The sequence below is a fragment of the Marmota marmota genome, unplaced genomic scaffold, assembly GCF_001458135.2.
Source record: "Marmota marmota marmota unplaced genomic scaffold, marMar, whole genome shotgun sequence".
NCBI classification, from domain to species: Eukaryota; Metazoa; Chordata; class Mammalia; order Rodentia; family Sciuridae; genus Marmota; species Marmota marmota.
The window spans coordinates 36,538,957-36,565,373 of record NW_025999977.1 but is presented as its reverse complement, the minus strand read 5'-3'; the positions used below and the strand labels follow the sequence as shown (position 1 = coordinate 36,565,373).

The following is a 26,417-nucleotide window of genomic DNA, read 5'->3' as shown; positions in this document are numbered from 1 at the left end:
TATATATATATATATAAAGCAAGTACCTGGTTCAGAAAAGGCACAGTGAAGCTTATTCCAAACTTGGTTGGGATTATGCACAGTCCTCTCTTTTTCCAACAATTCTCCCTGGAGATAAAGCAACATTCTTAAAGAGTTTCTACTATGTATTTTTAATAGTTTGGACATATTTTCAGTCAATATCTTTGTATCAAATCAGAATAGGACATTCCTGAATCCCAGGATCCCAGGCTGCCCTGGCACATGTTATCCCATGGTGATAACTGTGTAGTTATCACCATAACTGAGTTGGGCCCCGATAGTGCAGTCAGAATGAAGGAAGTGTAGCTGCAGCAGAGCTCACTGTCATTCTGTCTCCCTGGGTGGAACCTGCATTGGGTCAGTGTGCCCTAGTGATCTTGGACTGTCTTTGTCCCAGGGAGAAAGATAACAATGCCTTCTCTGTGCAATTATCCCCACTTTACCGATCATGAGACTGAGGCCCACTCCAGAGAGACAGAATGATTTCCAGGGTCAAGTGTATAAATTAGCATCAGAGATAGGCACGTAGCTGCAGTGTCCTTAGTCCTGGGCCAGGGCTGTCAATAATGTGTACACATCCTTGCTCAAATGATAGGCCACAGTAGATGGACCATGACGCCGACTGCAGGCTTGAGCCGTCCACCTGGAGGCTGAGGATCTTTACATGATCTTAAAGGGGTAGCTACCAATGAGTGGGCAACTTCCACAGCCTCACAGGTTTTCCATTAAATGACCAGCTTCATATTTAGGGTTTGGCAGAAAATCCTGGTAGCTTACTTGTTGAACTTGTCGACTTCACGCTTCCGAGCGTGATACTGAGAGCTTGCTAGACATTCATCCCAACACCTGGGCAGGGTGAACCCCTCAAGCTTCTGGTTGAAGTGTGTCAGGTCCCCTTCTTTGTACAGGTTTTTCCTCCGCACCTTCCCAAGGAGAGAGACACCGAGACCTTGTTGGTGGCTAGATGCTGGGGTGGGAGTGGGGCAGCCTAAAGTTAAGCTTCCAGGCCCCTCAGCAGCACCTACCCATCCTCTGCCCTCAGGGGAGATGCCCAAGACACAAAATCACTCTTCCCCCCAGGCGGACTCAGCCATTCTGACTTATGCCACCAAGTTCCCAGCTTACTTCCTCCGCTGGCAGCCCACAGGTCACTGCGACTTCACTCATCCATTGCTCGGCAATGAACATCCCCTGGGGACCCCCAAAGCCCCGGAAGGCCGTGTTGGAGGGCAGGTTGGTCTTGCACACCCGCCCAGTGCCCTGGATGTTGGGGATCTTATAGCAGTTGTCCATGTGGAATAGAGCTCGTTCCATTATCTGAAGCCAAGGAAACCAAAGTAGGAGAGAACAGAGCAAGATATTCATTGGCTCCTCAAACAGCAACTGTGAGGGCTGCAGCCATGCCTGCCTTTCCAGCCCCGCCATCACCTGCTCTTCTCCAGAACCAGGCCATTGAACAGCCTCCTTACCGCACCTTATCCACCTGTGCAGACCCTGGGCCCTTCTCAGACCTCTAGATGGAACCCATCCATCACCTTCCTATTTATTTTTTAAAAGCTGATTTTCACTACATTCATTGCAAATTGGATTTTATTTCCACTCAAGTTGTACTGCAAACAGCTTAAGAGTCAAATGCCTGTATGGGTCACGTTGTGACAAAGAGCAGCCCCCTCCACTTTCCTTCCTTCCTCTCCCTAGCAGGGACCACTTCTGATTCTCCTCGCCTGTTCTTTGGTACCTATTTGGATTAACTCCTACATCGCTAAATAGCTTTTCTATTGCTACTTCTCAGCCTGTCCACTTTTAGACTTTCATATTACCTTCCCCCTATAGAGAGGGAGGGTTTAGTTCCTGCCTGATGCCTTTTCCCTACATATATAACAGTTTCCTGTCCCCCAATAGAGTTGTATTTTGTTCTGATCAATAGTCAGTTGGACATAACTCTGCAAATATTAAAGCTGAACCATGTACTTAAACTAGGATTACCTCCGCCTTTCTTGATATCACTTTTCACCCTGAAGTTAATAATTGACATATTTTTCCATGTGCTTCATTTTCCATTCACTTACTAGTTGGCCAACTTAAAGTTTTCTCCAGTTCTAAAAATATGTTCTCAATATGTTCACATTAAAATTTCTATCAGTTGCCTCTTTTTAAATAAATCATTCCTGAAACTGTCTGACCTCCAATTGAAATTGGCTGCCAACAAGCTTCTGCTCAGCTGTGGCCTTCAGAGTTTCCCTCGGTCTCTCAGGGATTCCTTTCTCCCCGATTTTGAATCTTCTGTTTGTACATCCCATGCCTTCCCCACCCCATATTTTTTTGGTTTTACACCTTTGTTTTGTTGGAGTGTATTCTTCAATATCTTCTCCAGAAAGGGTGCACAAAGAAGGACCTTTTCAACACCTTTCATGTCTGAAATGCCTTCACTATACACCTATCCTTAGCTGGTTTACAATTCTAGGTTGGACATGGGTTTTCCAGTTTCTTTCTGCATTTTGAAGCCTGGTAGTGTTTTCTAGCTCCCTCATATTGAAAAGTCCAATCAAGACTTTCTAATTCTTGGAAAGTGTTCTGGTTTGACCTTCCTGAAAATTATAGCATCCCTCTATCTCCAGGTTTCTAATTTTCACAATGATCTGACTTGGCATAAGCCTATTTCCCTTTATTGCACTGGTTGTTGGATGGTCTTTTTGAATCTCAAAATGTATGTCTGTTGGTTTTGGAAGGCATTTCTTGAATTATTTATTGTAACTTCCTCTTCTGTCTTCTTTTATTCTTTATTTCTATCATTTGGACCTCCTGAACTGGTCCTTGAATTTTCCTGTATTTTTCCCATATTGTTTTCTGTTTGGGGGAGAGTCATCAAGTTTCTTTCAACCCCTTTTATAGTTTTAATTCACAAGAGCACATTTTTATTCTTGGACTGTTCCAGTTTTACAGCATCCTGTTCTCTCTTTCAGGTGTAATGCCTAACTTCTCTGACAAGATAAATGATAGCTTTTATTGTTTTTGTTGGTTTCATTTTGGCTCTAGTTTACCTCCCCAGGTGGAGTCTCTCTTTCCCACAGTTGTTTTATGTGTCTTCAATCATTTCAGTCCTTAGTCATCCTAGAGGATTTTTTTCTATGTTCCAATTAAGTGCATTTCTGCTTTCCCTTAGAACATTGTTGACTTGTAATTTCTATTGCTTTTTAAAATCTATTTCCCCTGCCATTGGTGAACTTCTTAAGGGCAGAAACCATGTCATGTGTTTCTTGATGTTACCACCCTGGATACTCAAGAAATATTCACCAGAGTGAATTAAAAATCTTGTAAGATTTTCGAGGACAAGTACTGTGAGTGCCGATTTTCACTACAACACCAAAAAGCATGTGTTGTACATGATGAAAACACTATAAATATTTCCTTTTTTGAACAATTTTAGCACTAGATCTGAAGTATGAATTCCCCTAATGGAGCCAATTAGATGGCCCCTAGCAGAGAGGGGTGGGATCCCAAGGGTGTAATGAGAAAATTCTGCTTTTCCTGAAAAGCATTACATTTTTAAAGAATTTATATATATGTAACTCATGGTTATAAAACTAAGAATTAATAAGCTTTGAAAAGTAGTACCATAGAGGTAAATTTGTTAATTCTCACAAATTATTGTATTTCATCCAAGGACTCTAGTTATCTTCTAAACAGCTCAACATTCCAAGTTCATCTGCCAAAGCTGTGATCACGATAATGAGGAGTGCAAATTCCCACTTCTCATGTTTCCCTACTGTATATTCTGTGATCAAAGGAGCCTCAACTGAGACAAAATATGAAAGCACCTAATAATTGCATTTGACATTACTCAATGTTTTCTATTCTGGGAGAAACCTAGCATGAATGTGCAGTATGGGGACTTCTACTCCCATCAAGCGACACTAAAACTCATAAATATACATATATATACATATATATATATATGTATGTATGTATATATGTATGTATTTCATATATATTATAAATATATAAATATTATAATATTATATGTATAAATACACACACACACACACACATACACACACACCAGCAACACAAGAAACTCTGAAGGAAGGAAAAATGGTCAACCCACAAGGGACCTCAGGACATGAGGCATGACAGGATGATGAGTCCCAGGTGGATTCCTTTTGCCTCATGAATCTTAAACTTGGAGCAAGAGCAGACAATCCACAAATACCAATGATTACAGAGTCCAAAGAGGCACACCGTATTCCCTAAACCCTGTTCCCTCCAGCCAAAACACCAGGAAAGGAGGAACCCAGCAAAACTGAAAACTTTTAGACAATAGCTACTCTGCTCCAGCCAAATAACAGAAAAATAATCTGTGGTCCCACTCCTACTCACACCTGTAAAACCTCTGTGCATCCATGAGGCTGCACCAGGTACCCCTGCAGTCTTGCCAGGGAAGGGTCAGAGGTCAGGTAGGAAGCTGAGACTCTTGTCTTTGATGGTCGGTGATAAGGCCCCACCCACACCCCTGGAGTCACTAGAGAACACACAAGAAGCTTGGACTTCCACACCTGCAGCCACTCTTCCTTCATTCCCCGCTGGGTGGAGTCAGAGGAGACCTAATGAGGAGTCAAGCCTTTAATCATAGCACAGCGATAAGGAGAACACCAGGATGCCAGGGAGAACACGAGAGATTGAGATTGTCCACTCCTGCCCAGCAGGAAGAAGGAGTTGCCCCACCCCTAGGTGTCAAAAAAAGCCAGTGGAAAATGAAGACTTGTACCCCTACCTAACAGTAATTAGGTGGCGCCTACCCACTCTGCTCCCATGCTAACGCAGTATCAGAAAAAGCCAAATAAAATAGAAGATTAAATAATGTCTAACATTTTAGGACTCATCATCATCATTTCATCATCTACCAATGAACCCAATATTAATAAACAACAGAGCTAAAAAATATGTCAAGTAAAAACCAGAACTGAAAGAAGAAATGAAAAAAATCCACAATTAACAACTGGATATTTCAATGGCACTCTCAAATTTGATAGGAAAACTAGAAAATCAGAAAAGATATAAAATAACTCAATACCATCATCAACCAACAGGATCTAATGGACATTTATGGGAACCTCTACCTATGGTGGGAAAAAGAAATTCCTCTCCAAAGACATATTCATTTCCTAATCGTGGGAACCGTGACTAGTACCTAATGTGGTGAAAGATGGGATCAAGTTAAGGATTCTGAGAGAAGTGGGGGGACCTTGAACATAATCTCATGCATTGCTAGAGAGAGGGCAGAGGAGAATGAGAACAGGCACACAGAGGAGGTGCTGTGGGGACAGACAGCGGTAGAAGTGATGACACCTCAAGCAAGGGACCCAGGAAAGGAATCCCCGCTGGCACTCGCAGAAGGAGTGTGGTCCTGCCAACACCTTGATTTTGGACTTCTGGCCTTCAAAACTGTGAAAAAAATAAATTTCTACTATATGCATTGTTAAATTACACTAAACTTTGCTGGAAGATGAGTCCTTATATAAAGAACTGCCACCTAACTTAGTTCAGAAACTAACTGGAAATCTAACATAGCAATTTACTTTTGTAACAAATAACTGCATCTTAGTCAAACACAGTAGCCAAGTTTCAGTTACTCACAGGCAGCCAACAGATCAAATCATGTTCAGATGAGGCAAACACCCAGCTGTAAACAATCAAGCTGGTTTTGGATCTCACTCCTGTTTTCTGTCCATAGATGCCACCTGCCCACACTGAAGCAGAGCTCTCTGAACACTTCTGGTTCTAAGGGCTACCTGATACACAATCCATTCTTTGTTTAATTAAACTAATTTAATTTGTTTAAAGTTCTTATTTTAATTATGCACAGATATATGCAAATTAATATACGCACACACGCACGCACACACATACACACACACACAATGGCCACACCCCATAAAGTTCTGTAACAAGCTTTGCTGGCTTTGATGGATGCTAGAAGGACGGATGGGGTACTAGCCAGAGATTAATCAGGATGAGAACCTGGAGGTAGGGACCAGTTAGGAGGCTGTTGCAATAATAACAGACAAGAAGCTAGGAGGCCTGGGCCTGTGTGTCGTTAGGCTGTGGGGCATCTCTTGACCTCCCAGTCACCCGCTGGATGCAGGAGCAGATCCTACTTACACTCCGAGAGAGATCCTCGGTGTTCCCGGCATTGCTGAAGTGATCCACCACCAGAGCCACGACCTTTCCAGTCTTCATGAAGCCAACCTGAAAAAAAGGAGAGTGATTCTCATCAGGGCCCTTCCTAACTCTGTTTCTGATTATCCCCCTCCCACTTGTGTGACCTGGAGGAAAAAGGACAAATAATAGAAGGTGACCTTGAGCAATCACCAGATTGCAGCAGATGGAGAAGAACTTGACCTCTCCAGCCATTTTGGCCCACACTCCACTCCTACCTGCCCCCAGCTCCTGAGAAAAGGAGTAAGGAGGTAGAGAAAAGAAAGCTGGTCATGAGAGGGCAGGACAGTATCCTCTCAGCTTTTGGCGAGCAGATATTAAAAACTCCACTCTGCAAGATCCTGAATGTGCTTGCACATACTTGACCTTATTTAACCATAAAAGAGAAAATCTTTACAGACCATTTGACAAGTATGGAAACTGAGACCCCCCCCCCCAAAAGATCACATTGCTTTCTTCAGGTTCACAAGAACTTAGGAAGAAGAAATGCAATCCCTTTCTAGAAGACAAATCATGAAACCCAGTCAGAGCAGGTCAAAGGGAAGTTATTCAAGGCCAGTTTGTGGAGGGAGAGGACTTCCGGGTTACAGAGCTGAGCCGAGCCCTATCAAGTTATCTCTGTGCACAGGGAAAGGAGGCATTGGTGGGGACAGAACCAGTCATCCACAGAAAACCAGAAAAGGGACCTTCCCAGAGAGAAGTTGAGATCATTCCCAATCATGCTCTGGCAGACCAGGTGCCCACTGTAACAACCTGTGCCTGTCTAGGACTCTGGGAGGTTTTATTTCTCATGGCAGGTTGCTAAGAGGTCATTCTGATTTCTACATCAGGCGGTGAGCATGTTGCCATTAGGCGCTCTGTGTGATGGATTACCCCAGGTCACTGACAGACTCACAGAAGTCATGAATGCCACTCTGTGACATCTCTTGGGGAGTGTCCTGTGGCCTCCTCTAACACACCCTTCCATGTTGCTGATGGCTGGTTTCAGTTTCTCTGGGTGCTATTTCTTCTTGAACTTCTACAGATAGTCATGCAAAAAGTAGGAGCAAGTCCAGGGTTCCTGGACCTTTCCCTCCAGGGTCCTTACAAGATGGCACTCCCCGCCCTGACACACCCCCATCCAGAACCTTGTATCTGGCCAGGAAGGGATGTCTGCCACCAGTTATCAGCATGTCCTCATCACGGTCCAGCATGCAGCGTACAGGACGGCCTGTCCTGGAAGGAACCAAGAGGATTAGAAAGCTGTGAGCCTTCAATGGTACCCAGCCCTGTGAGTCTCAGAGATGCAAACAGCAAGGTGACCTTCCTTTCCCACCAGGCACACTGAGAAGACCCGAACTGGGCTGCTCACTGTGCAAGCACCATGCAGGACAGGACAGGGGATAATATCAGGACAAGAGGCACACCTTGCCCTCAGGGAGCTCACAGCTAGGTAGAGGAGATAAAATTGGGACCCATGGGTCAGAACACAAAGAAATAGGCTATATTACCCTCATCCTTATGCCCAAGGGTTCTAAAAAGAAAAAAAACTGAGGGGATTCAAAGCAGGGGGAAATGACTTCCAATGAGGGGAAATCCAGAAAGCCTTCCCAGCAGAGGTGACCTTATCCTCTTCCCAGAGCTGCTGGAGGAAGCAGGCTTTGGAACTTACTTGTATGCAGCCAAGGCCACTGCTGTAGACACCACAGTGCTCCGGGTCTCCTTCCCTCCAAAGCCTCCTCCCATTCTCTTCACTCGGACTACAATCCGGTTTTCTGGAACCCCCAACATTTTCGCAACAAAACTCTATGGAGGAAAAAAATTCTTTCACTGATGCCTCATCTGGACTTATTTGGGCCTGACCCTGAGCCCACCCCACAAGCGTGGACCTGACTGCTGCTGTGAACTCTGAAATTCCTAGAGTGAAACCTCTCCCCTCCTAGTTAGTGGTGCAGGGTCCTACACTCAAGGTCATTGCAGACTGAACTCAGCAATCCAGACACTTGTTATCAGCCAGAGAGACAAGATCACAGCATGTTGTCAGAGCCAAAACTCTTACCAGCCAGAGGCTGGTAAGTCTGGGTAAGACTAGCTACCCAAAATGCTGGCAATTACTGTGCATTACAGGTGATAGATAATATCTGAGCTATAGCAACTAAGTTAGTGATCCCTGTGAATATCACTGGGCCCAGCTCCTTCATTTTAAAGATGAGGAAATGAAGGCAAGACATGATTTGACCAGAGCTACTTAGCACTGGAATCATCAGAACTAAGAATTACCAGGCTCTGGTGCAACTGTTGAAACTCATCTAATTGATATAACAATCCTACCAGGCTCCATTTTACCAAAGAGGAAACTGAGGCAGAGAAAGCTTACATGACAAACTCAGAGATACCAGCCCCCTTGAGGACCAGCCAGATCTCCCTCTTCCCATTTCCCATACTGCCCTCCTGGTCTGCTACAGCCTCTGTTGTCATCTTTCCAGTGCCCTGAGCTGACCCACAGGTCATCTACCTGTGTCTTCATGGTGTTCTGTGTAGACACAAAGAGCTCCATCTCCCCCGCCTCGCCTTTTGGGACAGCAATGGTGCAGTGAGTCTCTAGGTAGAAGTGCTCCTGGCCACCGATGTACAACTCTCCTGGGGAAGCAATGACAGCCCCACTGTGAGCCCCTTGCGGTAGAGGGGCATGCATGCTTGCTTAAGGAAGCCATGCACTCTGCCAAGTGGCCCAAGCGGGAACCCCAGGCCCACAGGTAACCTCTGGTTTCCCCAAGTTTGGTGGGAAAGAGTCTCAAAGTCTTAACCATCTGGAAGTTATGTCTCTCCCTCCCACAAAGAAACTAGAAGGACACTGAAATACATCAGGCATAGAGCTCTTTTCTCAGTGCAGTCATTGAAAATCACAGATTCCTAAAAATTTGGAAAAGTTGAAGAGAGAATTAATAGATGTAATTGAAAAGCTGAAAACAAGAGCATCTTGCAGAACCGAAGCTGTCAGGCCTGCTGGAGAGTTAGTTGGCTTGCTGGTGACTTAGCAATGCCCATGAGCCAATGTGGAAAGCAATTCCAAAAGGGGCTGATCAGCTGCCTGTCGTAGGCTAAGAGCTGAGGAGCTAACTTCACAGAATCAGAGGCAGAAGGACAGGGACAACAGGGAGGAGGGTGAGCTAGCAGAGGAGCACCTTCAGGCAGATGGAGAGGTTAGAGGACTGGCAGCTCCAAGCTGGCCACATCTGGGATATGACTTCTCTGGACAGTCTTCCGAATCAGAAAACACCACACCTACTCTCTCTAGGATACTAGGATGCTTAGCTACAGCCAGCCCAGGACAGGGGAGTGGAGGTTACTATGGGTGAGGCTCTGTCCCAACGCTGTCTACTGCTCTGTTAGAGATGTCGGAGGTGATCTTCCATTAGGAAATTTGGGGGAATCGCCTTTTCCTGCTCCAGGGCTCAATGTGGATCTCTTGAATTTAATGGGCAAACCAGGGTCACCCCATGCCTACTGCATAATGTACAGCTGTACCTGAAACAACATTATCTGCTTCGGAAAACCCCTTCTTGAGGTCTCCTTTCTCGATCTTCAGCTCAGATCCATAAAAGGAGTTGTTCTTTATAGCATCCTGAGGATCAGAAAGAAGCTTCAGTGGCCTGACTCAGGGGGAGGAAGACAGCGTCTGCCTGGGGAAAGGAGGTCTCTGAACTGTGGCCTCTCTTCTCACACGTGAATCTCCACAAGTTTCATGAACAACTTAAAACAAGCTCCACTGTGGCCCAGGGAGACATGCTCCTATTTCCTCACCTATACATGGATCCTAAGGAAAAGAAAAGAATCCCAGAAAAAAAACAACTGGAGTTGAAATTTGGGGAAAGAGGAAGTCCGTTTGGTTGTTAATGGACTGGGCCCAAGATGATATATGAAATTAAAGGACAAAAAAAAACAGAGGGTAGGAAGGGATTTTAAAATACACTTATAGGTGTTCCTTGATCTGCAATGGAGTGATGTCTCCATCAATCTATTATAAGTTGAAAGTATCACAATTAAAAAACACTTAATATACCTCACCTAGCAAACATCACAGCTTAGCCTCACCTACCTAAGCACCCTCAGAACACTTACGTGAGCCTATAGTCAGGCAAAACCATCTAACACAAACCCTGCTTTAAAATGAAGTGTTGAATATCTCTGGTAATTCGTTGAATATTGTAGTGAAAGTGAAAAACAATGGTAGCTGTGTATGCTTTCACACCATCGTAAAGTTGAAAAATCTGAAATCATTTAAGTAGCACCATGGTAAGAAGGGGACCTCTGGTAGCCAAATTCCCACCTGCTGCTCAAATCTCCTGTGAAGGATCCTTCTAACCACACCTGCAGGGACAGGGAGCTCACTCCTACACACAGGCAGTTACCTCAATGGTGATAATAGCCGGAAGGTCTTCATAGGTAATTTTCACCCCTTGAGCTGCCCTCTGTGCATGCTCTGGAGTGTCAGCAACCACAGCACCAATGATGTGCCCAACACAAGTTACCTAGGAGCAAGAGCAGATTGTCAAAGAACACGACTGACAGCTCTTGTGAAGCGTACTATTTACAAATTGTTCAAAAAGGCCAAGGAAGTCCCCACATTCCCAAAGAACATTTTAGGAATGTCCTGGGGCTTTTCAAGTTTCCTTATCCCAGTAACTGGGGGTATGAGCCTCTTAAAACTGGGGTTATGAGCCTCTTAAAAAGAGCTTAGAATCAGTAGAACAGAACAGAGCACAGAGAGATCACTGGTATCAGAAACAGATTTCATCTCAAGGGCCAAGTCTGAGTTTTTAGTACTGGTAGCGTATTGAGAAGCTGCACAGGGTAGAGTATAGTGATTGATTATGGCTGTCTGCCATGAGCAGAATGGAGATAAGGTGCCCAAGTAGGTCAAATCAGACATACTCCAGCACGCTGAGTCTTCCTATGAAGAGGTGGCGACCAGAAGGCACCATCAAGACTGGTTAGTAGTTACCAGATCATGACTAAACCTTAGGCCTTGACTCTCAGTTTTATTATCGGTCCACTTTATCATTCTCTTAATGTGCTATTTCCCAGATTTATACCAAGAGCTCCCCAAAAGCCACAATCATGTCTTATTATTTTATCTAGAAGCCCTAAAAGCAGTAGCTCACGAAAGATAAGACTTAAATTCAATGATCTATAAATAAGATATTTTTCAATTTATAGAATAACAATTGTTTTTTTTTTCTTTAAATTCAATTCCATAAAAACTTAATGAATCTCCTTCAGGGATAATTTTCATCAAACATTCCCCCTAAAATAAACAACAAAATACATTGTCCAACTCATCACTTTGGAATATAGGGTTTCTAACAATATGAACCAATACTTAGCATGCAAGTCTCTGATAATTCTCTCTTAAGGACCCAGTTATGAACTTGGTTAACGCAGTGATAGTGTATCTGCTGACCCCCACTAACCAAAAGGCTAGCAGTACTCCTGGAGGCTCTTGGAGCTTGTAAAACAATATGTTCTTCTAAGGAATCCTTATAGATTCCGGGTTTCATATTTGTAGATTTTTTTGTTCTTTCCTTTACCTTTACACCAATAATAAGGTGAGTTTAACTTTCAGCGATACCTACCCACATCAGATGGGCAACATTTGATCTGTGTTAGAACTATGAGATGACCATCTGAGAACTATCCTATAGTAAAGTATAAGAACTTTTGTAGCAACTGTCTTAAAGGTTTGGAAACTATGTTGCTGTAGAATTCCATATAGTTGAAATCAATAGGTGAATTTTCATATATGTGAGCTATCAATCCACAAAGTGATGGTATTATTATTTCTTTTCTGGTTAGTTCATTTAATGTTTTCTTATTTTTCTTTTAATAAAAGAGTTTAATGTCATACATTAGGAACCCAATTCTATAATCACCAGCCTTACTTTACCGCCATGTAGGCCCAGAGTTACCCTGCTGTGTGCAAACAGCAGCCATCAATTAAATGTTAACATTTTAAATAATAACATATTCTATCCCATCATGAGTTGTACTGAATAACGGTCGACCGGAGTGATGGTCATGATAAGTGCAAATGTATAATCTTCAAGATGAGGGCAAACTGGAGCCATGAGCATGAATTAAAACTTCAATACTTATTCTATTTATTTCATACAAAATAAAACCCAAGCATACCTCACTTTCCGCAAAGACTGTTTCATCATTAAAAAGTCCAGTTGTGTTACTCCCAGGAATATCGGCAGCTGAGAGGAAGCAAACAAACCCTGGCACCTTCTTAGCTGCTGAAGTGTCTATGGACCTGCAAGAACGAGCCACGGGAGGAGCCAGGTGGGCAAACTGAAGCAGGAGATCCATCCCCTGGACTGGATAACTGGCCTTGTTTTAATGAGCTTTTATTCCCCCGAGGCTTTCTCAATCTGGCCCCTGCCTGCCTCTGGGACATCAGCCCTGTGAGCAGACCCTCCTCAGGAGTCACAGGGCCCTCACTCCTCCTGCTGCGCTCTGGATGGTGATTTTGAGATGATTTTCCATCCTCATCTCAAGGCTGGGAAGCGCTGGAAGACGCTTGCTAAGGTTATCTTTGTGTGTGAAGCCTCTCAGGTGCTCCCAGCACCCTCCCCCTGGAGCGCCACGGGCTCCCCACGGCAGCTGCACTCACTTGATCTTGGCATGGGCCCTGGTGCTGGTGACCAGCCGGAGAGACAGCTCGTTCTCATAGCGGGGGATGTCATCGCAGTACACTGCCTCCCCGGAGGCCTGCATGTTGGCAGCAAGGTGGGGCATGGGACGGCCCACCATGTCCTCCTCAGACTGACCTTTGGGAACCTCCTGGAAAATCATGATCACCAGTCAGGCTGAGGACACTGTTTCTCTAGAGGTTCATGGACTCTGGGGAGTCCTTGAGGCCAGATACCAAAGCAAACCCAGAGGGTTGGAATGAATGAGGTAGAAAGGCTTTAGGGGTGAAAGTAACAGTGAAGCACCTAAGAAGTCACTGATAAGGGTGCTCATAGTGTAAGTATATCAAGGAACCCCTCCCCCCAAAAAAGGAGGAAACTAAATGTCCATCAATTGAGAACTGGGTTACGCTATAGCATACAATGAAATAGTATGCAGCCATCAAAACATATTTCTGAAGAATTTTTATTAAAAAGAAAGAATGCACATGCTAATTGTAAAAATAAGACATGAAACATTCTCTCTGTAATGATTCTAATCATGTAGGGAAAATAATATATGCTATAAATATCACATATGCATGTTCATATATAAATGGGGAAAAAGAACTAAACAAATACAATGAATCTCTCTTGGGTGATTTTTATTTTTGTCTTTATATTTTCCTGTATTTTCAAAAATATCTTAAGATATATTAATTTTATAATAAAGTTCTGTTTTTGGTTTTTCAAAGTAATAATAATGGCTAATATTTTTGAGTGTTTTTACTATATACCAGGAACCATCTAAGCAATTTACTTTTATTAACACATTTAATGCTTGGCCATCCTATGAACCAGGGACCATTATTAAGGAGCACTGGGTGTTCTGGGTCAGGTGGCTGGAGACGAAGCTGAGGTGGTTGTTGCAATAAAGACTGTCTGACTCACAAAATCTAAACTGTTTATAGAAAACATTTGCTAATCCCTTGCTCAGTTACTCTCAAAAACTTGTAGCTGATAGAATGGTTTGAGCGTATGTGTGTATGCACATCCACTCAGGAAGACGTCTGAAGTTAGTCTAGACTTAGTCCTACATAGAAAAGATAAATGGAAAAAAAAAAACCTGTTTTTTCTTTAAGGCACAGGTGCAGACTAATCCTAAGAAAGACATTTAGGCCAACAAAGGGGAAACAGCTCCATCCAGTATGATTCCCCCTTCTTACACTGGACATGTAGGCACGAGAGTGGGGAGCTTTTCACATCTAGGTATGATTCAAGCTGGGCACTGGTCAATGGTCAGTCATCGGCCATCAGGGGTGGCCTGAGCTGGCCTTCATATCAGAACACACATGTGTACTCACTTGGAAGAGCTGGACGTTGGCTGGAGGGTCTTTGTGGAAGAGCAGAGTGGCACTGGTGAAGGTGGGGTCCAGCAGGCCACAGTTCTGTGGAGGCGAGACAACAGAGGTGGCCATGACAGCGTTGCATCATTGATCCCTTTCTTGGTGTCCCCAAGTGATAGAGGTGATGAGGGTTCCCCTCAGCCCGTCAGGTTATACCCTCTGAGTACTGGAGGGGTCTACCTCATCCAGACATGGGCTCTGAGCACTCAGAATTTAACAACCACCTCAGCTCCATCTCCAGCCACCTGACCCAGCACACCCAGTGCTCCTTGATTCCTCCCACACTCCAGACTTCCCCTTCTGCATTACACGTGCTGCTCTCTCTGTCGGGAATTCTTCCTCCCCAGCCTTCCCAGAAAAGTCTCCCTTCCCCCTCTATTCCGTGGGAAGTACTGAATGACATGGAGGATATTCACAATACTAAGGTAAGGCGGGTATAAAAGTCTTCATGTGGTGTGATCCCTAATCTGTTTAGAAAATGACATCTCCAGATCAAAAGATCGCAAGATGGTAGATGTGTTTACAGATGATGAAAGGACAGATGGAAACAATGACAGACAGGGCAAACAGCATGTAGGGAAAAGGTTAGAGAAGTGTAGGGAAAAATCAAAACTTAAGCAGTGACTTTCTCTGGGACCTAAGAATAGGGGGTAACTTTAGTTTTCCTTTATAATCTGTATTTTTAAAGCTTTCCAAAATAAATCTTTAATTTTTAAAAAGTGGAAGTATTTCTAATGTTTTACAGAGGGATTTGGCTCAACTGTCCACCTCTCTGTAGCGTCTTCTCTCTTCTGTGCTCCCTCCACACCCCACCCTTCTTAGTTGTCACACCAGCTGGCCTTTGCTGACTTGTTCTGTCCCACACTAGGCTGCCCCTCATCCCACGAGTAGCACGGTATGTGATAGGCATTAAACAAATGCTCCTGATAAAAGAATCTTGGGAGGAGGGCTCCACCTCAGCCTGCCAGTAGCCTGGAGGCACATCCTGTGTTCCACGTCCCCCATCCTCGTTCCATTCTCCCCTTCTGCTCCCTTCCTACATGCACAGCCACAGTCGTGTCTGCTCTGCTTCTGGAAGGGCCATCTGGTCCACCGGCCCCTATTGCATATTCCACAGCTGGGAGGAAGAGAGGGGCGTGGCTATTCGAGTTCCCCAGTGAGCTCATGACACTGGCAGGACAAGAGCCTGTCAGTGTCCCTGACCCAGCCAGCTGGTTGGCTCATGTCTGTGGACCCTGCGTCTCTGGTTCCTGCTCCTGCTCTCAGGCATCCAGAGTGAAGAAACAGGTTTAACCCCTGACCAGCCTCCAAACACGCCTGCTGCTGAGAATCTGCACCTCACCCACCTCAGGGTTCTCTTTGCCCAGCTTCTGAAGCACCGTCAGGTAGAACTTGAAGAAGAAGCTGAGGCTGAGGGTGCGCCGGAACTCCACCATGCCGCCAGGGGCATCTGGGGCCAGGTGCAGCTCCTCGGCCAGGCCTGCACGCACATCCTGCAGCAGCTCCTCGTTCCAGAACCTGCCAGAGAGCAGATGTGGGGAGTGTGCCTCACCCCCGCCCCAGTCATGCCATGTGGAGCGCAGCACCCAAAGCCTCCTGGCCATGCAAACCTCTGTTCAAAACCTGGCTCAGATACTCAGAGCTGTGTGAGTTGAGGCAAGTCGCTTAACCAGTTACTTCACCTCCTGGGCCTCTGTTTCCTCACCTTTAAAAGTAGATACACTCTAAAAATCACAAGATAATGATAGTTATGTCTTCTGAGTTTTTATAACATGCTAAGCATTGCCCTAGTTGCTTTTTATGAATCATCACTTTTAATTTAATTAAAAACTACAGTAGGGAAAAAGTCTCACACCCATGTTACCACTGAGAAGACTGAGGCATGGAGAAACTGTGTAACTTGATTTATGTTACTTTCCTGGTCAATATTGGAACCAAGATGCCAAATTTCAAGTTAAGCTTTATCGTGTGTGGGTTTTGTAAGGATTATGTAGGATAATGCCAGTGAAGAACTTGGTACAATTGCTGCTTATGACAGTCATGGGAATAGTGGAAGCAGGATTAATAACAGAAGTAGTAACGGCAGCCAGAGTAACAGTGGCTGTGGCGTTAGCAGTAATGGTAGCAGCATCGATGCTACCAGTAGGAATACTAGCAATGGCAGCAGTGGCAATAGCAGTGGTGGTAATAGTAGCAACAGTAATGATAGCAGAAGTAGTAACAGTAGTATGGGAGAAGCAATTTTCTTAGCAGAAAACAGCTGCAGAAACCCTACTATTTATGTACAATTAGTGGTAGCAATAGTGATTTACACTACTAGTCACAATAGCACAGTGGCAGCAGTAATATTAGGAGCAGTAGCAGCAAAGCTAGAAGGTAGCAATAGTAGTAGGAGCAGCATAAAATTCTACTAGTAGCCATAGGAATAGCAGCAGTACACATAGCAATAGTAATGGTGGTGGTAGCAATAGCAGTAGTAATAATAGCAGCAGTAGTAATGCTATTAGTGTAAATACTACAAGCCACAGTCATAATAAGAGTATCAATAATCGTAACAGTAGTAGAAGAGGCAGCAATAGTAGTAACAATAATAATAGCAGGAATAGCCATGGTAGGAATACTAGTTATAATAATTATATTGGTAAGAATAACAGCAGTGATAGTAGCAGCAGTGATGATAGTGATGTCAGTCGTAAGAGTAACAGCAGCATTAGTCCTAGTAAGCAGTACCGTGACCACGGTAGCAGAAGCAGCAGCAATAGGAACAACAGTGATAGCTGCAATATAGAAGCACTAACAGTAATAACAGAATTAACAGTAGCAGCAGTAGTAACCACATGATAGTAGTACAGCAGCACTAATACTAACTAGAGTCACATGTCACTTAATAACAGGGAAATATTCTGAAGAGTGTGTTAGGCTATTTCTTTTTTTTTTAAGAGAAAGAGAGAGAGAGAGAATTTTAATATGTATTTTTTAGTTTTCAGCGGACACAACATCTTTGTTTGTATGTGGTGCTGAGGATAGAACCCAGGCTGCGTGCATGCCAGGAGAGCGCGCTACCACTTGAGCCACATCCCCAGCCCTAGGCTATTTCTTTATGCACTTACACAAACCCCTATGTGTATAGCCTACTGCCCAAGTTATGTGGTAGAACCTATTGCTCCTAGGCTATAAACCTGTACAGCATGTTACTGTACTGAAACCATAGGCAATTGTAACACAATGATTGGTATTTGTATGTCTACATGTATCTAAATGTGGAAAGATACAATAAAAATACTAGGTACTAGGAATTTTTCAACTCCATTGTAATTTTGTAGGACCACTGTCATATGCGTGGCCCATCACTGCTCAAAACATCAACATACTGTGCATGATTGTGCTAGTAGTAACACTAGTAGCCCTAGTAATATCAGTAGCAACAGCGGCCGTAGCAATAGCCGGAGCAGCAATAATAAAAGTGGTAGTGGCAATAGTAATACTCCAGTAGCCAGAATAATGGCGGCTACAGCAGCTTCACTGGTGCTAGCTCTTACTTGGACAGCTGCTTTGCAGTGGTCTTGATGGCTGAGATAGTTCTGTCGGCCATTCCTCCATAGCAAAGGGCCAGCTCCTTCACCTCTGTGGTCCCTGGCTTGAATAGGACTCTCATGCCACTGGTCACCTTGGCAATGTCATCTTCTCGCCGGGAGGCCTGCTTGAATGCTGAGAAAAACTCACCCTGAAAAAGAACCAGTAGATGCCTGTTCTCCACCTTGTTTCATAAGGACTGCAAGTGGCCAGCCTAAAACAGGACTGTGAGGTGAGGGGAAGTGAGGTGATAATGCCGCCGCAGAGCCGTGGCGACCTTGTCTCGGGATCAAAGACAAGACGTAAGTACCACACTATGGGAGGAGTTCCAGGTCACATTCCCAGAAGCTGGAAAGAGTCAGGACCTCTCCCCGTTGGTCATGAATGCTGGGGGTCAGGAATGCTGAGGGTCAGGGACACAAATCCTAGCTGGGAGAAGTAGGCTCCCGAGACCCACCCTGGGGCCCAGGGTCAGGGCCCACCCAACCTCTCTGAAGATTCATGAAGCCTCAGTCAGCACCTGGCTGCCTCTCAAACAGGGACAGGGAGATGGCACAGGTAATCTGAAGCCATCTCACTTGTGGGTACACCCTTCCTTGTCCCTCCCACTATTCTAATGTCAACTGAGAAATCTCATTTTCTGCAAGAAAGTGACCCACTAGGAAACAATGCTGCCTCTGTGCTCTGAACCTGTTCTTCCCCTGGGTCTGAGCCAGGGTCTGTCTTGGGGGAGAGGAGGACAGGGGAACTCATTTTCCAGGGAAGAACCATCTGACTTCAGTTCTTCCATGCCAGGTGCTGAGTTTTGTACCCCACGGATTGCACATTCTGATTAACACCAAGTGGGAGGTTAAGGAAAGATCCACCCAAAGCATAATGAAGCCCACTGCTGAGGCCCCCAAGGGGCACAGATTTCAATTCTCTGGAGCTGTGGAGCCCCTCCTGAGACTAAGCTCATATTCCTGGTCACCGAACCCAGCATTTGGACTTGGTCTGGAGCAGAGGTTCCAGATGTTCACTCTCAGAGTCATTCAGGGACATTTTCACTTGAGTGCCACAAGTGCTCAGCATCAGGTTAACAGCATCCTTTGTTGAGAAATTTAATTCTGGGTATTAAAATCTCCTTTCTTTTACAAAATGGTATTTTCCATTAATGACCATACCTGGCAAAATAAAATCTGAGTAGTGCTAAGCCTGTTTCCTTCCCCTTCCTTGACTCATAATTTAAAAAAAAAAAAATAGTGATCTGTAAAATTCAAAATTTCTGGGATTTTGGGAAAATCCCAAATTCTGGGAATCACTGCTCAGAATGTTCTGCAAAGACAAGCTAGAAAATCCTTAAGAATCCAGTTCAGGGCTATCATTGCTGTAATTGGATTCACATTCTCATTAAGGAGGTCAAAGTTAGCAAAGGCAAACATCCCTCACACACTTGCTGGAGCAGGAGCTGCCGTAGACCCTTCACCCTCCTCGCCCACTGCTTTCCCCGCCTCTCCAGACCATTTTTCCAAGAGGCCCATTGTGGGATGTGTCCTGAGTCAGTGGCTGCTAAGAAGGGAGAGAAGCACCCAGATCAAGCCACTCCAGGCCCTAAGAGCAAAGCACGCAGAGGTGCCTAGATCTCCCCGAATGGGCGAGAAAAGCTGTTCACAAAAAAGAAATCCAGCAGTGCCAGCCCAGAGCAAGGTCAGGGTCAGCACAAGTGGGTCTGATTTAGACATCTTCTGCACTCCACATGCAAGCCCTACACTCTTCACCATGAGAAAACTGTGCCCTTGACATGGGACAGGAACACTCAACTGCTGAATTTACTCTTGGGACTATGCTGGTAACCTCCATGGCTTCCAGACACCTGCCAGGAACAATCTTATGAAATATTTCAGCCCCCACAAGACCATGCACGTACATAACATTTGTGCCTACTTTACAGGTGGGAACATTGGGGCTCAGAAAGGTAAGATGACTCACTCAGGATCGTATGTCTAGCTGAGTGACTTTATGCCCATGCCCTGTGTACCCCTGCCCTGCAATGTCCCATTGTCCTGAGAGGAATAGGGTTGGTTCATCAGAGAGAAAAACATCAGTATCAAGGTCAAGGGATGCTAAAGTTGGTCCCGAGGCGGGCTCTTGTCTCCAGGTCTGAGCTCAGCAGCATGGGTAATTTGGGCAGAGCCTGGACCCCTGCCTCTCACCTCCCTGCTGTAGGGGATCTCAATGGAAAGCAATATCTCCTCCGGACTTAGCAGGGTCTTTCTGTAGCCAGGGAAGAAGGTGTGGTCCATCCGAACAGTTCTCCTGGTGCCTGATAGAGACAGGAAGAAGAGGGCCAACGTGAGGGAGAGGCTGGGGGTTGCATAGGGGGCAGAGGACAGCCCACCAGTGAAATCCATTTTCTCTCTGCTCTCTGACACCCAGTCAGAACACAACCGAGGCCAAGTCCTCCACCTGGAGTCCTAAAGCAGCGGTGTGCTGGGGGGTGTCAGGGGAATCCCTGATTCTTAGCATTTGTCAATCTGTAGTGTAAATGCTCTCTCTATAGCCAAGTGACCATGTTACATCACTGAATGTGAGGTTGGGACAAGTGCAGCAAAGAGTTAACACAGCAGCCCGGGCTGCTGTCCCTTGTGAGGAGGTAGGCTTACAACAACGGCCCTTGGCTGGCATCTGGGAGCATGGATTTTGGAAGGGTGTGCACCATTCTGCTATAAGAATGGCTCACTATGCCTCTGCCATTGACACAACCTATACAGTCTATACCCGCTCTTCTGCCAGGAGTCCAGACTTCTGGTACATGCCTGTGTGACCAGTCACTAGCCCCCAAGAAAACCCTGGGTGCTCAGTCTCCAGCAAGCTTCCTTGGTGGATGATGCTTCATGTGTGTTGTCATAACTCATTGCTTGGGGAATTAAGCATGTCCTTTGACCCCTGTGGGGCATCCTGAGGCTTGTGCCTGGGGTCCTCTGGACTTTGACCCATGCACCTTTCCCCTTTGCTGACTGGGCTTTGTGTCCTTCCATTGCCATAAACCTGAGGAAGACTCCGAGCTGGATCCTCATAGCACATCACCAGGCCCAGGGTGGTCTCAGGGACCTTCCAACAAGACAAAGATGCTCAGGAGAGCACCACGGCAGAACACTTCCACAGCACAGATATAGTGGACGTAAACAACCTCAAAAGCATGGCATAATAGTCAAATGAAGTCTAATAGGAATTCACGGATTTTGAGTATTACCATCTTTGTTTTGAAAATAATTTATTTTATTTCTATGCTTATGTAATTTAATTTTAAATAATGGACATGTTTAACAAATGGCTTGCAGATTCCTCATAATGGAACAATCAGCTGTGGGAAGCTGGTGCATTCTGGCCCCAGAGCACCCTGCGGAAAGGTTGGCAGGAAGCTGACCCAGTTGTGAGTTCTCTACAAAGAAAAGACACAGCTCTCCCAGCCTCCAACCCAGATGCATTGCCTGCAGCTTCCATGAATCCAAACCGTAGGACAGCCGGGGCACTGAACTCTGGGCTCTGTTTCTCCATAAAATGTCCTGTCTGGTGTGAGTTTCCTCCCCCAAGTCCCTCTTTCTGGACCTCTGCTCCAGGTAGCTCACCTCGGGATACCAGGGTCAGTTTGGCGCCGCTGGCCATCAACACAGGATTAAGGTCAGAGATGGGGCTGGCGGTGATAATGTTCCCTCCAATGGACTAGGACAAGCAAAGAGAGTGAGTGACAGCCCACCCCAGGACCCCAAAGCAGAGGGCAGGCAGGGGACACAGTCTACAGGGAGCACTAAGGACCTGCATCCCAGGTGGACGAGAGCAACCCAGTAACATGGGCCCTCAGAAAAACGTGCTTGACTTGAAATCAGAACCCTTGGAGTTGGGTCCCGGTTCTGAAATTTAAGAGTCAGTAAATGGAGACAAGGCCTTTTAAATTGTTTGACCTCACTCAACCTTTTCCTGAAAGGACTGAGGTGGTTTATCACAGAGACCACCGGGAGCTAGTAAAATGAAATAGAAGATAAGGATCAAGGAAAAAGAGGAGGAAGACTTTAAGTGCTATATGTGGATCTGCACTTCCTGGCAACTTGGCAAAAAAAAAAAAGGAAGAAAAATCAGATAGAGGCTTCTCATTACTGGAAAAGAGGAGGAAGTGTACAGTGGAAACAAAGTCCTTCCTAGAAGCAGATTTAGCAGAACTTGGGGGCACAGTGGAGCTTTCTGAGCTTGAACCTCCTCATCTGCAATCAGAAGTGGCAGGTGCTCAGGCAGGTTTGGGGAACAGAAGTGGGATGTTCTGTTCTTAAAAAAATAAAATTTAAACATGGAGTAGAAAGGATGCCTGCTTCAGAGGGCCACTCTGAAGCCTGATTGAACAGTCAACAGGTGCACCCTACCCTCCTCCAGGGGGACTCCATCTGGTTCTCCCCACACTCTGAAATGGAACCCCCTGCCCAGTTTTGCCTTCTCTCTAATACAGTTCTCATTCACCTACTGAGAGCCCCAGCCAAGTTCAAGAAGAGGGAGGCCAGAAGCTGTACCTCTGCAACCTCAGAGGTGAGGACTATTTCTCGATGTGGCCCACAGACCACCTTCAGCAGAAGTATCCAGGAGACTTGGGCTGCATCCCAGATTCACTGAATCAGAAGCTCTGAGTGTGGGGACCCGGGTCTGCATCCTGGGAAATGCTAATCACTAAAAGTTGGGCCCACTGGGCTGGAGCAGGGGGGAATCTGTAGCTGGGGCCAACCTGCCTTCGGCAAAGAGGCCCGCACCCATGGGCCTTGCTTGCCTCTGAGCGAGGACTCACCGCCACAGACTTGACCTGCTTCCCTGCAAACCAGCGCAGTTGCTCCAGGAATCCTTTGAACACCTCAGTTTTCTGGGCAGGAAGCTTGGCAACTGCATCTGCCAGGATCTTTTCCACAGAGCTCAGGGGGCACGCAGCCCCAAAGGAGATGCCTAGACCACACACTCAGAATCACAGTCACACCCTCTACAGTGAGGACACATCCCACGCAGCTCCTCGGAGACCCAAGCAAAGCTGAACCATGACCTACATCTTTACGTAGACGAGGAGAGTAGGGCTCAGAGAGGTTCAGCTGCTCACCAAATGCCCAGGCCTCGGGACTCTGTAACCTATTCTCTTTCCTCTAAGCCAGCAGTTCTCCAATAACATCAGCATATGCAGAGGTAAAATCCTAACATTGTTTTTTTAAAAAGCACCCAAGCTACCATCCCTACTTCTCCACTTCCCCCCACCCATGAATGACTCTAATGTGTGGGCAGGACTGAGGAAAATCAATGAAATCTCATAGACTCTTGCTTGCTGGCACCTGACCATGGAAACCTGGGGGAGGAAAGGCCAGGAGGGGTGCCCCCTTCTCTAGTCACCCCTCTACCCTGTGCAAACTGGGCTCCAGGGAAAGCAGGTGGCAGCCAAAGGCCAAGGGCAGGCTGTCCTGGCACCCACCTCCCCCTTGGGGTCCATCCCCAGCATCACTGTGCCACCATGGGCTCAGGGTGAACCCCTTACCCTCTGGTCCATGTGTCACTGTATTCATCTCAGGGATCCAGGCCGGGCAGACAATAAGAGGAAAGAGCATGTTCTTAAACTTCATCTCAATGCCTGGAGAGAGAAGCCTTTATAGACCTCAGCCGCCCCTCCCACTATGCACAGCTTTATGACATATTCCCAATTGCCACGTGCTGGGGACGGTGCAGGGCTGGGTTAGGAAACACAGTGGGCAAGGCATGGGATTAGGGAAGACTATGTCTTTCTCTCCCTTACAAAAAAAAAAAAAAATCTATCCATATTCAAATGAAATGAACTTAAATTTACTGTACTGTGTGTATGCATGTGTGTTTGTGCTGTGTGTGTAATAATAACATTAAAAAAAAAAAACCACAGGGATCTGGGTACATTGGAAATTCTTCCAAGCCCTTTCCCTGTTTTAACTAACTTAATCCTCCCAGCAGCTCTATAAGTACTGTAGGTTTCTGCTCACAGATAAGGAAACTTAGGCACAAAGAGATCAGGCTTTTACCCACATCACACAGCTAAGAACAGGCACATTTCAGTTCTCGAGCTACTGTTAGTTTAGGATATAACAATAAAAAGATAAAAGTCCAAAATTAAAGCGAAAAAGGAAAATGAGAGCAATCTTCCTTCCAGTCCTCAGAATCTGAGTTCTTCAGGGTGTGGGGCTTTATAAGCCCACAACCATGTCCAGCGTCTGTCCTCTCAGCTAAGCAAGTTAGGAGCCTCTGGGACACATGCACACCTGGGTTCCCGAGACCCAGTTGGTGCAGCACCTCTCCTGACCCCACCCGTGGGGCTACAGATGGGAAAGGTTGGAGATAAATGCCGAGCCCCCTACCCAGTACCCAAGGGTGGCCTAGCCCCATGCCTGTGCATTTCTGCATCGAGTCTGGCTTGTGTGGGTGTCCTCACCCCCAGAACACGGAATGCAGATGGAGGCCTGGGGCCCATATGGATCTGGCTTTCTCTAAGCCCACTCCCCCAACACCCTGCACTGGCTGTGGGCAGTTACCTGGGGTGTTGAGTTGATATAATGTGTGTGAATTCCTTTCTCTTGGAAGCCAGGGTTTGTCTGACTCACAGCAAGGAACATGTCCAGTGTCAGGACATCCTGGGATCCTTGTATCTACCTTCAATCAAGCCCTGGACCCTAGGCTATGACTATATGGGCAAAGGCAGTGTAGCAAAGAGAACACCAACTGTTATGAGTCCTACTAAGCCAGAGCCACACAATCACATCACAGGCATGTCTCACCAGGCACAATGTGTCACACAAGTGCAGCTGGGGACTCTGTACTGTATCTGTGCTTAAGAGGGCAGGGCCAGCTCTCTGATCTAACAGCACTGAACCAAGCCACCAGGCTCCCTTCTATGGCTGAGGGTTCAACTAGAACCTAGATACTGGAGACTCCTTCAGGAACCAGAGCCAAGAGACCCCCAACCTCTGCACTTGACTACTTGAAAGCATGGCATGCCACCTCACTCCCAATCAGAGGTCCTCTGAGATAAACCTTGACTGTGCCGTGATCTTCAGCTGGGAGCCTCACTAGGTGCGGGACCTAGCAAAGTGGACGGACACCAGCCAAACCAGGCTTAGAAAAGATGGAGAGTGACAGGGCCTGGGCCTCTCTGTCATCTTGTTCTGTCTGAAAGAGCATGGGGGTTGAGACTGCACATCCTGAGCCCCCCTGGCCTTTCCAACTATTGGGGCACAGTCCCAGGCAGCACAAACACAGTGACACTCCCTCTCTTTACCACCCTTGTAGTGGTGGCCCTAGGGTTCTTTGCTCATATAGTCATGGCCCTGGGGACCAGGGGTAGCAAGACTTAAGGAGATTAGAAGGATCTCCAGAGATCCTCTGACACTGGACATGTTCCTTGCCATGAATCAGACACCCTAACTTGTGTCCTTCTCCTTTACCTTATCACATCATCCTCCAGAAAAGGGGTAGTGGGAGGCAAAAGTGTGGCATTTCTAGACACCACTTCCCCAGCATCTAAAAAACTCTGGCTAGACTCTGGCTCCATTCAGCCCTCCTTCTTCAACTAGGAGAGCCTTGAGGGAAGGAACCATGTCCAATTGATCTTTGTGTCCCAAGCCCTTCCCTGAGACCCCGGCTTGTAGCTGGCACTCTGCAGATGTCCAGGGAGAAGAGTCAATGAGCATGCAAGGATTTCTTTTGATACTCAAAGCAGCCCTCTGAGGAGTTACCCCATAGAAGGAATGGGAAATGGTGGTGAGGGAGGCCAAGGAATTTTCCTGGGAACACACAGCCAGCCAGGGTTCAAACCAGGTCTGGGTGACTTCAGAGCCAGGGTCTCAGCAGGGGAAATCAAGTAAGTGTCCAGGGCTCTTCAGTGGTTTCCCAGGGTAGTCAATGGGACAGAGGTGGGGTACAGAGTGGGGGGAGGTCAGGGAGGGGTGAGGGCAAGCAGGAAGGGTCCAGAACCCCTCCCAGACCCTCGGCAGTACCCAGGCCCTGGTCCTTACCAATCTCCGTGTTCCCCACCACGAGCTTGGCGTCAGGGTGCTGAGCTTTGAGTTCCAGCAGCTCCCGCAGGGTGGAGGCCTGGATCCAGGTCACACGTTCCCCTTCAAAGCGCAGCTGCTTCTGGGGAGTGTCCTTCAGCCTCTGGGAATTGTATCACGCTTACTGAACCGTCTCCCTCCTCTTCCCATTCCCCCGAGAAATTGCTTTACTTCTGTAATGGGGCCAACTCCTCTGTTGACTTGCTTAATACCTAGTTCACAGAAAGACCTATGTACTGGGGAATAGGAGGGACTAGCACACACTGAGGCAGGAACTCCACCGGCACTTAGTAAACACATCTTCCCCATCTTGACTTCAATGAAGGAGGCCGTGTGAGTCTTGTTTTACAAGCAAAGGAGCAACCCAGAGATCAAGGAGGTTGTGGGACCTTACAGAAAGCCCAGGTTCCTTGCAGTACTCCACGCTGTCTCCAGGGGGCGCCATGGGCAAGGTGCGAGAAGGAACAGCGGTGGAGAAG

The 26,417-nt window shown here is 46.3% G+C and overlaps 1 protein-coding gene across 3 annotated transcripts in view; it reads right to left on the bottom strand.

The window, feature by feature from the left end:
* Positions 1 to 26,417, bottom strand: part of Xdh (xanthine dehydrogenase) — a 61,299-nt gene that overhangs the window by 12,713 nt on the left and 22,169 nt on the right. For all 3 annotated transcript variants that reach the window (XR_007348131.1, XM_015479794.2, XM_048804585.1), the window contains 19 exons: positions 25,900 to 26,041; positions 23,403 to 23,495; positions 22,677 to 22,828; positions 21,478 to 21,571; positions 20,062 to 20,171; positions 17,836 to 18,020; positions 15,643 to 15,814; positions 14,255 to 14,338; positions 12,893 to 13,062; positions 12,409 to 12,532; positions 10,629 to 10,748; positions 9,745 to 9,841; positions 8,732 to 8,856; positions 7,889 to 8,022; positions 7,365 to 7,452; positions 6,181 to 6,267; positions 1,147 to 1,338; positions 799 to 944; positions 27 to 108 (listed from right to left, as the gene is read on the bottom strand). Coding sequence is in view for 2 of the 3 variants with exons in the window: in XM_015479794.2 (XP_015335280.1) it covers positions 27 to 108; positions 799 to 944; positions 1,147 to 1,338; positions 6,181 to 6,267; positions 7,365 to 7,452; positions 7,889 to 8,022; positions 8,732 to 8,856; positions 9,745 to 9,841; positions 10,629 to 10,748; positions 12,409 to 12,532; positions 12,893 to 13,062; positions 14,255 to 14,338; positions 15,643 to 15,814; positions 17,836 to 18,020; positions 20,062 to 20,171; positions 21,478 to 21,571; positions 22,677 to 22,828; positions 23,403 to 23,495; positions 25,900 to 26,041 (2,397 nt within the window). In the remaining variant the exon portion in view is untranslated. The remainder of the gene's footprint in view (positions 1 to 26; positions 109 to 798; positions 945 to 1,146; positions 1,339 to 6,180; positions 6,268 to 7,364; positions 7,453 to 7,888; positions 8,023 to 8,731; positions 8,857 to 9,744; positions 9,842 to 10,628; positions 10,749 to 12,408; positions 12,533 to 12,892; positions 13,063 to 14,254; positions 14,339 to 15,642; positions 15,815 to 17,835; positions 18,021 to 20,061; positions 20,172 to 21,477; positions 21,572 to 22,676; positions 22,829 to 23,402; positions 23,496 to 25,899; positions 26,042 to 26,417) is intronic.